This window comes from Rhinolophus ferrumequinum, chromosome 9 (assembly GCF_004115265.2).
Source record: "Rhinolophus ferrumequinum isolate MPI-CBG mRhiFer1 chromosome 9, mRhiFer1_v1.p, whole genome shotgun sequence".
NCBI classification, from domain to species: domain Eukaryota; kingdom Metazoa; phylum Chordata; class Mammalia; order Chiroptera; family Rhinolophidae; genus Rhinolophus; species Rhinolophus ferrumequinum.
The window spans coordinates 64,568,405-64,581,688 of record NC_046292.1 but is presented as its reverse complement, the minus strand read 5'-3'; the positions used below and the strand labels follow the sequence as shown (position 1 = coordinate 64,581,688).

Below are 13,284 nucleotides of genomic sequence, written 5' to 3'. Positions count from 1 at the left end.
CTCAAACTGCCTATAGGAAATCTGAGAGTGGGTCCATTCATCTTAGTCTTTAAATTCAGAATCACCCAAAATTGGAACTGCTCTCTGCCCTCCCTCTCTCCAAGATCTAGCTTAGTATGTATCTGGTTGCCCCAAAATGATACCAACTGATGTGACATCTATGGCAGTGGTTAGCACATCAGTTGGTGATCGTCTTGAGGTGATCGTCAATTATTAAAGGATGAGAACATTTCTTTTTTCTATATGTATTGCAGGATTCCAGTAGAAGAGAAGGGTCATATAATACCACACTCAAAGTTTTTGCTTAGAAATTCCCAGTGGGCTTGTGTCTTGAATAATAACAAGGTGTAAGCCTATGTGGCTGGACTTGGTACCCCAGGTAGCTGAGAAATAGTTGAGTTACAGTCTTTTTTAACTTCACATTGGATAAGTAAATGCATTCTAGAATTCAGCGTACGTTGGTAGAGCGCTCCCATTATTATTCACTTCCTAAGTAAGGAGTGAGAATATTTATATCCTTATAGATTGATCATTTATAAATTGTTCTTGGCAATGTTGACATATAGTTGATTGGCATTGTCACATTGTTAAGGACTCCAAAGGTCTGCTGATGCTCTGGGATGGAAGCGTCTTGCTGCTGTTGAAAGAGAATCTTGGTATATTTGTACAGGCCTGCCACATTTCCGCAGTTAAGTAATGGGAAGGTAATGTGCCCAGCAGGATGGTATGCAGAGCACTTCGCTAACCTCCTTCAAGAAAGTCAGCATTTTGAGGAACCTGAGAACTCACATGGACTTTGTGTGAAATTGTTCGTCCTTCTCAGTGACGGCCTCGTTAAGCTTCAGTATTTTCAGCACAATGTTGTTACGATTTCAGAGCAATGTTAATCGTAACATCCACAGCACAGTGTATGTTCAAGCACGGGTTCTCTACCCACAGGGAGTTTTCTACTTGTAAGGTACTAGTGAGACTACTAACTTATCTAGTGTATTCTACACTGTAGCAAAACCTAAACCAAAGGTTTCTAAGAGTCAATACTAGAGAATTAGTAAGCAACATCATATACAGTCTGGAAGGCACAGGAAGAAACCAAGAAGAGGCCAATCGCTTAGTGAGGCCAAAACGATATAGGATAGATACTCAGAACTAGCAGGAATAAATAATACAAGAGGAGATTGCAATGCAAAGAAGAAATAAGAAATGTGACCCAGTATGATTTCATTCTGGCAAATGATATCTTCACCTTTCAGGAGAGCATATCTTAAAGATGCACTCCTACACTTGAGCCCTAAAAATGTCCTATGTGTCAATCAAGTGCTCCTGCAAAGAACCATACTTCAAACAGTTGGCAGAGAAGTTCAGAAGCATTTGTCATTGCCTAAAGAATGAGGAAAGACAACCTTTTGAGGACACCCTTCTTCCTCTCTGATCTTTTTCTTCCTTCATTTTTTATAACTTAAACCAGACTTGCAAAAATATTCACATTTCTATGTGAACTTCCATGATTTCAATAGTTTAATTAAGGATCCAGTAACCAATATGTACAATGCATTCATTCTACAGATATTTACTGGGCTCCTGCTATGTGCCAAGTAACGTGCTAGACAATGAGATGTAAAACTGGGATTAAAGAAAACAATAAAGGAAGATCTAAGAGGTCACAACTTCGGCCTTTTGTAGATGTTGTCAGTGACTAGTTTCTTCAATTATATGAGTATCCAGAACCTAGATACACCCTCCTCATTGTGAAATAAAAGTATTCCAGTTTTTCAGAAAATTTACATCTCTTTCTCACCTATTGAAAAGATTTTAAATACCCTTAAATACTTGAGAGCTTTGCATCTTCCTTATGGTTAAATTATAGAATTTTAGAACTGGAAATTATGAGATGGATCATCTGGTTCATCCTTCTTGCTTTTTAGAACTGGGAAAATGAGACCCAAACTGGTTTCATGACTTCCTTCAGAATTGCAGATCTAAACTGGAACTTAAGTCTGTAGACTAGTCATCCACCAATGCCACACTGTTACTTTCTTCATTTTTAGGTACACAAATTTTGATGGAAGAAGGTGTTATTAGTAGCATCAGACAATAGATTTTCTGATTCTAATTTTGTCTTTAAATAGAGTCCACAAAAAACTCAATACCTGTGAGGGCTGCATGAAAGAAATACAGAGCTAATATAATGCTTTTTATGTAGGAAAAATGTGCTGTGATTATAAGCATATACTCTTCTCTATGAGTGGCCCTGCTAGTTATTAGACTTTAAAGAAGAGCTTGCAAGTCAAATGTTTTGCAACACAAGTGTCATAGCAGGAGAATTCCTCTTAATTCTCATCCAACTTACTTTTTTTTAAAAAACGAATAGCTTAGAAGTTCAACCAAGATAGGTGATAGCCCTGTACTGATATTCATTTTACCACCTTTGATTTGTTGCCAAGAGACTCATTCAAAAGAACAGAATATGTGAACAACGTTGCCAGGCAATTTACTGTGGGGAGAACAGACCAGTTGCCTTTCTATTCTCAAGCTTCCCATAACATGAGTGTGAGTAAAAGCATCTGTTGAATAGACATTCCAAGCATATTCTTTTAATCACTGCCAGATCTTCCTGAGGCAAAATTTTATTCTGAACTTTTATTTTATGACTACCTGTATGATCCAAGGAAATGAGAGTCATGTAGTTGTTAGGGAAATGTCAGAGGCAGAAATCCCTATTTAGATACTGAACATACCATTCAGTTATATCTTTTAGGAAACCTATATATTCAAATGTCAAGACTCTGAAATGGAGGACCTGTGGTGCCAAAATATACTATTGTCCAATCTGGAACCTCTAAAATAATGAAGTGTTTGTCTATATTCTAAATTTAACTGCCTATATAAAATATGCCATGTTATTTTTTAATGCCTGGCATGTATTATGTTCCCAAATAATGTTTGTAGACTGAATGAATAAATTTATTTTATGGCATTTCGATACTTTTTAAAGTGTTAATGAATGCAAGCTTTATACATAGTTTACTTTAGTCACCAGTATTTATAGATAGTTTGTCTTCAATTTTCAGAATCTTTAAATTAATAAAGCTAATTAGGCACAGTCTTATTTTCAAAGACTCTGCTCTAGTAAATTTGATACTGCTCTAGTAAATTTAGATACTGCTATAGTAAATTTGTCTACATACAATATTAGCTCACCTCACTTAATGAAAGAGAAACAGAATTAAAGAACTTTTTTGTAAAATAAGTCATATATTCCAGAAAACCAATTATAATAAGCTATCATTTTTCCTGCCAAAATGTCCTGTCTTTGGTAAGCTCCAGGAACTTTCATTCCCAGCCTATCAAGAAAAGATTTATCACTCAGTACAAAGGGAAAAGGATGAATATCTCACTCTAGATGCCATCTCAGAGTGTCTCCCTGACGTTGGATTTTGGATACATCCCAAATGCTATTCTCTTGTACTTTGGACTTAGGAGCCAATCTCCAGAAACCACATATATATGCAAGGAACAATTTCTTCCCTTTTAGAAAACAGGGTAAAACATTCTATTTATCCTAAGGATGATAACAGTCATTACCCTGGTGTTAAAAGTAGGTTTAGGGCGCTACCTTAGTAGCCACACTAAGTATAACAGTTATATCTTGCGTTCATCAAACATAAAAGAACATTGAATAACGGTAAAAATTCCCTATGTTTTTCCAGAATCTCAGGCTTTGGTTAAAAAGGGAATCTTCCTTTGTTTTTTAATTCAGACATACTCTTAGTGATTTCCAATCTTTTCAAGAATGAAGATCGTTTTTACAGACCAACAAGTGGTAGTTGTGCTTTTACGAGTATTTAGAATACTCTCAGCACCTATATATGTAATTCCACAGCCCTCAGTGGTCTGAGTCCCAGAGTTAGGGAAAAACTACAAAGCACAATCTGGATTTTCCAGAAGAAGACTGCTGAGGTGGCATTTTGCAACAGGGTATTTATTAGGAAGCAGCACTCGTGGAAAGAGGAGAAGGAAGCAGGATTGGGTAGAGGGAGAAGTCAAACAGGCCCCACTAAGTCTCAACCATCCCTATAGGGAGCTCTGAATCCTTTATATCCCATTAGGCTGAACTGAGTGTCTGGGGCTTTTGTACTTTAACTCAAGTAGTCATGGCATATGGGCCACCCTGGAAAGAGTACTTTTAGTCAAGAAGGCCCTCTGAAACTTGGAAGATGAAGCTATGACAGCTTGGGCAATAACTTCTTCCTTGAAGGAGGATCTGGGTGACCACCTTGGTGTTCACCAATTTGCTCTTTGTGTCACTTGGACCCACTTCTTCATAACCTTTTACGGAGATGCTCCTCTAAGATTCTGGTGGATTTTCTTCCTGAGGGAACACTCAGGGGTTAGTGGTACAAATTATAGCCCCCAACTGTGCAGTTAGTTTTAGGCCCATGAATGGCATCAGTCTTCCCCCTCTTCCTGGCAATCACGGTGAATTTACTGTGACTCCTTTTTTTCTGCCTGCTGGTGCCTGGATACAGGGAACTGGAAGTGCTCGGGGCAGCCTTAGGACTCTGACTGTGTCACCTGGTGAAAATGTGTCCTCTTTAGGGACCAGGGCCTACATTCTGCAGAGGTCATATTTTGTGGGAATGTGACCTCCACACAGACATTAAATAGGATTAATTCTGCATCTACCCCTTAGTTCCAAAACCAATGAATATTTTCTGTTCGAAACACAGTACCGTGTAAATGTCTTTGATTCAGTGTATATACTTTTTCATCCTATAGAATGGTGCCATATCCTCATTAAGTATCACCTTCTAGCTGGCACTTTAATGACACCATCCCAGCGCTCTGTCAGGTTGGAAGCTTCTTGTTGTCATGTGATCTAACTATTAGATTGCACAGACATAGGCCCTCTTTCACATCCTGTTTGCTGCAAAATGGGTTCCCTGGTCTGACACAATGATTGTGGGATCCTGTGTGGTAGATTAAACACTTTGTAAACTCTCAGATATTGCTGCTAATTGAGGCCTGAGTGTAGTAAAACAACCCATTCCCAGAGTATATGCTGTATCTGTTAGAATAATTCTTTAGTCCTTCCAGAGTGAACTTGCCCACAAGTGGCTAGTTGGTTTTCTGGAAGAATGGCATCATATCACAGGCTTAAAGTTATTTTCTGTTGTTGGCAGTTTAGATATTCAGTGGCAACCTAGTTAATTTAGCCTTGTTGAATGGGAACCCATGATGTCAGACCCATGCATACCTTCCATCTCTCCCACCATGTCCCTTCCATCCATATGCCCATCATCCAGCACTGAGGTGACTGATGAGCAACACTTGTTGATGACAACTTTCTGAGTCATTCTGTCTCCTTCCAAGTACTCTCATTATTTACCATTTCTGGTAGACGTTAACATTTGAGACAAAGATCTTTGAACATTGGGTCTAATATACCCATCCATATGCTTCTCTCTCAAACCGTGTACCCCGTCTGATAATCTTCTCCCTTTCAGGTACCTAACCAACCAGTTGGGTCACTCACAAATGCCCATAAATCTGTATATATTCTAACCCTGAGTCACTTTTCCTTCCCACAAAATTGATAATCTAGAGCAGTGCCAGGAACTCCGACCATTACATAGACGTTCCCTTGCCATGCCTTCTAAGGCACTCCTGAGTGAGGCTATAGTCAGCTTCAGTTTGCACCTACATACTAAGTGACTTAGTTCAGGCTGCTATAATGAAATACCATAGATTGGGTGGTTTACACAACAAACATTTCTCATACTTTTGGAGGCAGGAAGTCCAAGACCAAGGCCCCAATAAATACAGTGTCTGGGAAGGGCTCTCTTCCTGGTTTCCAGATGGCTGCTTTCTCACTAACATAGTGGAGGAAAAGAAAAGGCTAGCTCTCTTTCTCTTCTGATAAGGACACTAATCCCATCATGGGTGTTCCACCCTCATCACCTAATTACTTCTCAGAGGCCCCCCCACATCCAAATACCATCACATTAGGGCTTCTACATATGAATTTTGAGGGAACACACATATTCAATACATAGTACTAAGCCTACCCATCCAAGTTTGGGCTTTTCTGCTTCTCCATCAGCTGATCATAGGGACCCCCCAGGAAGCCAAAGCTGTCAGCTGAAAAAGATGTATTGGTTGGGGAACTGCTGTTCATTCAGTTTGTCTATGCCTCTGTGCTGCTTATGTTCCATCCCAGATGGCACTGGAACTGCTTGACCTTATGTCTGATACAACTCAGCTTGTGACGGATAGATTCATATGACTGTTTATTTGGTGTCCCATCGTTAGGTGTTCAGTCTCTAGTAGAGACTGGTAGCACACTGTAATTTGTTTTTCAAAACACATATAATTCTCTGCCACAGATGGCATGGCCTTGTACCAGAATCCTAGGAGCCTGTGTTGTGTTCTTCCTATCGAGACTTGCCATAAGACCTATATGGCTTCCTTTCTCACCATTGGTGACTTTAATACCATAGGGTCTGCTGGTTCGTATGACCCAAGGGCAGAACTGTTTACCTCACAGCTTAGACCTACTGCAGGAGTTTGTAAAATCCCTTGAGGTCCTTGTCAGGGTGTTAAATCTTGTATCTTGGAAAAGAGCGCCCAAATATATAAACTCTTATCTAACTGTATGTTATGTTTATATTTTTTATATAATGTTATGGTTTCCTTGGAAGTAGCTGTAGAATCAGGTCAAATGCCTACTCTTCCAGCTCCTACCAATGCATATTAGCTAGATGTTTCATTCCTTTAGGGAATAGTCCCTTTCTCTTATATTAGGCTCAGCAAGTTCCCCAGTGGGATATGCTGTGACTTACTCCTGACTCTTGGCATAATGGCCAGAAGAGGAGGTATGGACAACCCCGATTTAGGAAACATCTTTTCTTAGAGGGGACAGGTCAAACAAAGGGAGAGCAATAGCATATAATGAGGGATAGTTCATTTCTTTAAGCACCTAGGGTTCAAAGACTTTGATGGTTCAAAATCTCTAGGGACCTCTATTCAGATGCCTCCCATCACAAGTGTCAGGGCTCCACATTTTTTTCCTCAACCAAGGTCCTGACCTTGACATAATAGACTTGCTTGGTTAAGACTTTAACCTTATGTAGTCACTCTATTAAATCCTGGCCTTTTGCTCAGTTTTCTCTGCCCTTGCACTGGAGAAGATGAGCCTAAACTACCCATAGGGAGTTCTGGAGCTTATATGGCCCATCAGAGTAGTCCCATATTAGGCAAAAGTGGCCAGGCCTCTGCACCCTCGCTGTAATAACATCCTTCTGAACAACCAATGGGCCAATGAAGAAATGAAAGGAGAAATCAAAAACTGCATTAAGACACATGAAAATGAAAATACAACATAACAAAACCTATGTGATACAGCAAAAGCAGTTCTAAGGGAAGTTCATAGTAATATAGGCCTACCTCAAGAAATAAGAACGATCTCAAATAAACAATCTAACTTTACACATAGAGAAACTAGAAAAGGAAGAACAAACAAAGCCAAAAGTTAGTAGACAGAATTAAATAATAAAGGACAGAGAAGAAATAAAGACTAAAAAGACAATAGAACATATCAATGAAACTAAGAAGTAGTTCTAAGAAAAGATAAGTATAATTGATAAACCTTTACCTAGACTCACTAAGAAAGAAAGAAAGAAAAAAAAAAAACAGGGTTCAAATACCTAACATCATAAATTAAAGAGAAGTTACAACTGATACTGATCCCACAGCAATACAAAGGATCGTAAGAGACCATTGAACAATTATGGGCCAATAAATTGTGAAACCTAGAAGAAAATGGTTAAATTCCTAGAAACATACAATCTTCCAAGATCAAGTCATGAAGAAATAGAAAATCTGAATAGATTAATTATTAGTAAGGTGATTGGATCAGTAATCAAAAATCAAAAAGTCCAGGACCAGGTGGCTTCACTGGTGAATCATACCATTCAAAGATCAGATACCTATTCTTCTCAAACTCTTCCAGAAAACTGAAGCAGAGAGAAAACTGCCAAACTTATTTTACAAAGCTATCATTATTCTGATACTAAAAACAGATAAGGACACCACAAGAAAAGAAAATTACAGACCAATATTCCAGATGAACAAAGAAGCAAAAATTCTCAACAAGGCATTAGCAAACCAAGTTCAACATAACATTAAAAGGATCATACACCATAATCAAGTGGGATTTATTCCAGGGATGCAAGGATGATGTGACATCTGTAAATCAATCGTTATACACCACATTAACAAAATGAAGAATAAAAATCGTATGATCTTCCTAAGAGATGCAGAAAAAGCATTTGATAAAACATTCATTTATGATAACTCTCAAAAAAGTGGGTATAGAGGGAATGGACATCCTAGTCAGAGTAGTTAGGCAAGAAAAAGAAATAAAAGCCATCCGTATTAGAAAGAAAGAAGAAGTAGAACTGTCTCTATTTGTAGGTGACATGGTTTTATAGATAAAAAATCCTAAAAAACAAAAAAAACTGTTAGAACTAATAAATAAATTCAGTAAAGCTGCAGGGTATAAAATCAATATACAAAAATTGGTTGCATTTGTATATACTAACAATGAACTATCATAAAGAGAAATGTAAAAAATAATCCCATTTATAATTATATCAAAAATAATTTTAAAAAACTAAGAATAAATTTAACCAAAAAGGTGAAAGGTCCATACACTGAAAACTATAAAACATTGATGAAAAAAAATTGAAGACACAATAAATGGAGAGAACTTCGATGCTCATGGATTGGAAGAATTATTGTTAAAATGTCCCTCAAGCCATCTACAAATTCAGTGCAATCCCTGTCAAAATTTTAATGGCATCTTTCACAAAAGAATAAAGAATTCTAAAATTTGTATGAAACCACAAATGACTGAATAGTCAAAGCAATCTAGAAAAGAAGAACAACGGTAGAGGTGCTACACTCCCTGATTTCAAACTTCACTACAAAGCTATAGTAATCAAAACAGTATAGTGTTGGCATAAAAACAGAAACATAAACCAATGGAACAGAATAGAGAGCTCAGAAATAAACCCACATAATTAATAGATGGTAAAGGAGGCAAGACTATACAATGAGGAAAGAACACCATCAAAAAATGGTAGTGGGAAAACTAAACAGTCACATGCAAAACAATGAAATTAGACAACTATCTTATATACAAAAAGAAATTCAAAATGGATTAAAGGCTTGAATGTATGACACGAAACCATAAAAATCCTAGAAGAACACATAGGTGGTACCCGCCTTAACATGTGCCTTGGAAATGATTTCTTGGATCTGACTCCAAAAGCAAAGGCAACAAAAACAAAAATACGCAAGTTGGACTACATCAAACTAAAAAGCTTCTGCACTGCAAAGGAAGCCATCAACAAAATGAAAAAGCAGCCTACTGAGTGGGGAAAAATATTTACAAATCATATATCTGATAAGGGAGTAATATACAAAATATATAAAGAACTCATAGTTTAATAGCAAAAAACAGAAATCCAATTAAAAAAATGGGCAGACGATCTGAATAGACATTTTTCCAAAGAAGACATACAGATGGCTAACAGGCACATAAAAAGATGGTCAACATCACTAATCATCAGGGAAATTCAAATTAAAACCACAATGAAACCACCTCATACATATTAGCATGGCTATTATCCAAAGTAGAAGAAATAAAAAATGTTGGCGAGAATGTGGAAAAAAGGGAACCCTCATGCACTGTTGGTAGGAATGTAAATTGGTACAACCATTATGGAAAACAGTATGGAGATTCCTCAAAAACTTAAAAATAGAACTACCATATGATTCAGCAATTCCGCTTCTGGGTATTTATTGAAAAAAACCAAATAAACAAACAAACACTAATTCAATAAATTGTATGTACCCCTAGGTTCACTGCAACATTATTTACAATAGCCAAGATTGAAGCAAGCATCCACTGGTGGATGAATTGATAAAGAAAGATGTGAGATACACACACACACACACACACACACACACACACACACACTGGAATATTATTCAGCCATAAAAGAATGAAATCTTGCTATTTGCAACAACTTGGATGGACCTTGGGGATATTAGGCTAAGTGAAATATGTCAGACAGAGAAAGACAAATATTGTGTAATTTCTCTTATGTGTAGAATCTTAAAAAAAAATCATAATCGTAGATACAGAGAATAGATTGGTGGTTGCTAGACGGAAGGGGATTTCGGGGAGGGGATTTCGGGGAGGGACAGATTGAGTGAAGAGGGTCAAAAAGTACAAACTTCCCGTTATAAAATAAAGGTCATGAGGATGTTTTGTACAACATGGGATTGTAGTCTATAATATTGTATTGCATATTTGAAAGTAGCTAAGAGAGTAAATCTTAAAAGTTCTCATCACAAAAAATAATTTTGTAACTGTATGGTGGTGGATGGTAGCTAGACTTATTCTGGTGATCATTTTGCAGTGTATACAAATATTGAGCCATTATGTTGTACACCTGAAACTAATATAATGTTATATGTCAATTATGCTTCAATTAAAAAAAGGAAGTTATGAATACTGCAGTCTTTATAAGATCTACTAGATTGTAAATTCCACAAAGACAGTGACTGTGTTTGGATTTGGAACTCTGTGCCTCCCAACATGGGACTGTAACATGTTAGATATTCACACATATTTGTTTATTGACTGAATAGATTAATTCTGATGTGAAGTGTAGGCTGGACATATATCCTAGGAGGAATTTTTCTCTAAGGTAAAATTTAGGTCAGTTAGAATGATACATAATGATTACAGATGATTTCAAACCAGGATGCCAAATGCAATATATGTGTGTTTTCTGTTATTTTTTCCTAAAAGGGACCTGTTGGTTTACCTGGAGAAGTTGGGATGATTGGAAGCATTGGTGAAAAGGTAATTTGTTTCATGATTTTATTTAGTTGTGAGACTTCTAAACTATACTCAAAGGATAAGCATTTACATTATATTTTGTATTAATTAGAAATCACTCATAATTTCAAGCACATTACCTATACTAAGTCTCTTAAATATATTGAAATACAGCTAATGGCATAAGTATTTCTAATTTTTAAAGGGCAGAGTACTTTTTGGTTGTAATGATAGGGTTAAAGAGAAGAAATGAAACTGGTGGTCTAGGTTTATGACGAGAAAATATTTAAATCTATTTTATGAGAGCAAACCTCCTAAAGGAAAGAGGAGAATAAGGTATCATTTTACTAAATCCAAGTCTCAGTCACAATCTTTTTTTTTTTCTAGTATGGAATGTAGTATGTAGTTATTCATGGATATTTTGGCTATTGTGATGGCAATTGTAATTTGCTTAAAGATTACTTAGAAGTCATTACCTCGGGAGTGGCTTCTACATAATTGAGTTTCAAATTTAGGATAATTTTTTTTAATAAAAGTAACTATTTACTTGAAACCAACAAGGGCATTTTTTAATTTTAATTTTTGAATGGAATCTTATAATCAACTAGTAGGTAATAAATACTGGATTTTTGACTGAAACATGACTTGGTGAATCTAAATTATAAGCCTGATAGTCTAGTACAATTACTACAGAAGGCTACTTTTGTGAATAATTAAGTAGAACCAGGACTAGAAGTAAATTAAATAATATTCTAGTTATTATTTGAAAATTTTAATTTAAATCAAACTCAACATATCTGAAATTAAATTTAGCATTTTCCCACACTCAAACTGCTTTCCAATTGTTTCATTTCTATTAGTATTGTTTCATTTCTATTAGAGTGCCTTGCACCTACCAATATTTTTCCAATCTTCCAGAATAGAGTGAAGCCATCTTAGAGTTTTCCTTTTCCTGCATCCTCTATGTCTTTTAGCAAGTCTTAGAGTTGTTTCTTCACAATTCATCTTTTCTAATAGTAAATCTAAAGCCACCCCCTCAGACATACTCTTAGAAATTTATCTTAAATTTGTCCTCTATCATATTTACCCTACCCTTCCCCATTCTATCCTCTAATCCATCCTATGTACTATAAGCAGAAGACTAATGTTGATGGTTCATGATGAAACATTTTGAAAAACCTCCATTGGCTCCCTATTGTTGACCCTGTGAACTCCTCTACTTTGCTGTCAAGAAACTACATAATTTTGGCTTAATGAGTTTATCCAACAAATTCTCTAATATTCTCCAATATAAACCTTTCTCACTCCTCTGTGTCATATATACTTGTTTCTGTCCTGTTACTGTTTTCTCAGTTTGGAGAATCCTCTCCCCTTCCCTCTATGTATTCTAAGCCAAACTGTAGGACTCAACTAAATTCCCATGTCCTCCATAAGTTTTCCCACATTTCTCAGGACTTCCCTAATTTCTTCCCTTCATGAACTTAAAATAAGTACCACACAACTTAAAATTTTATTGTCTTTAATTTATCTTTGTTAATATCATGTCTCCAATTAAGGATAGACTCTGTGTCAAATTTCTGTTATATCTCACCTAACTCTCAGTACATTGTTGATTTTGTTATTAACAGTATAACGAATACAATATGAGCTCAGTTTAAACTATTTAAATAGTTTTATAAGTTTTTCATTCTGACTTAGTTACTTCTGTGCTAGGTCAAATCTTCTACACTAAGATTTTGACAATCCTGTGAATTTCAATGTGAATCATTTCAGTCCTTTTAATCTACTGGGAATTGGAATTTGATTATCTTGATCCTCCAAAATTATTTCTGTTAATAAAATTTTGTTCAATGGTTATAAAGATTAGTTAATTTTTACAATATGCTTTGATACTTTTAACGTTTTCATATTTTATGTCACAAAATTGTAAGCATTTCCACTTACAAAACTCCAATGTACAGTGCATGCTTCACTTTAAATCCTGTTTAGTCATAATTTCTATTTTCTTTATTTTAATAAGACTTTTAGGATGTTATCCCTTGAAAAACGTCATAAGAAGATTTTTATTGTATTAATAGTCTAGCAACTCTAGGGTAAGAATGCGAAATTTGTAAATTTTAAAATTATTGGTAATTAAAATAAAGTCGTCACATAAGTTATGATTCTGACTGACAATTTTTCTGTCTAGGCTTAGCTCAATCATGACAAATTAACATGCATCAGTTTCTCTTCTTTCTTTGCTTTAAAAGGGAGAGCGTGGTAGTCCAGGTCCACTTGGTCCCCAGGGGGTAAAAGGTGCTATGGTAAGAGCTCAGCGATTTGAAAGATAAGTTTCCAAAGAACATAACAAATTTAAGGCATTCCAGAGGTGG

The 13,284-nt window shown here is 36.1% G+C and overlaps 1 protein-coding gene across 1 annotated transcript in view; it reads left to right on the top strand.

The window, feature by feature from the left end:
• COL24A1 (collagen type XXIV alpha 1 chain) overlaps window positions 1–13,284 on the top strand; it is a 303,518-nt gene that overhangs the window by 159,570 nt on the left and 130,664 nt on the right. Inside the window, exons 25-26 of the mRNA XM_033113285.1 lie at window positions 10,883–10,936; window positions 13,162–13,215. Coding sequence (XP_032969176.1) covers window positions 10,883–10,936; window positions 13,162–13,215 — 108 coding nt within the window. The remainder of the gene's footprint in view (window positions 1–10,882; window positions 10,937–13,161; window positions 13,216–13,284) is intronic.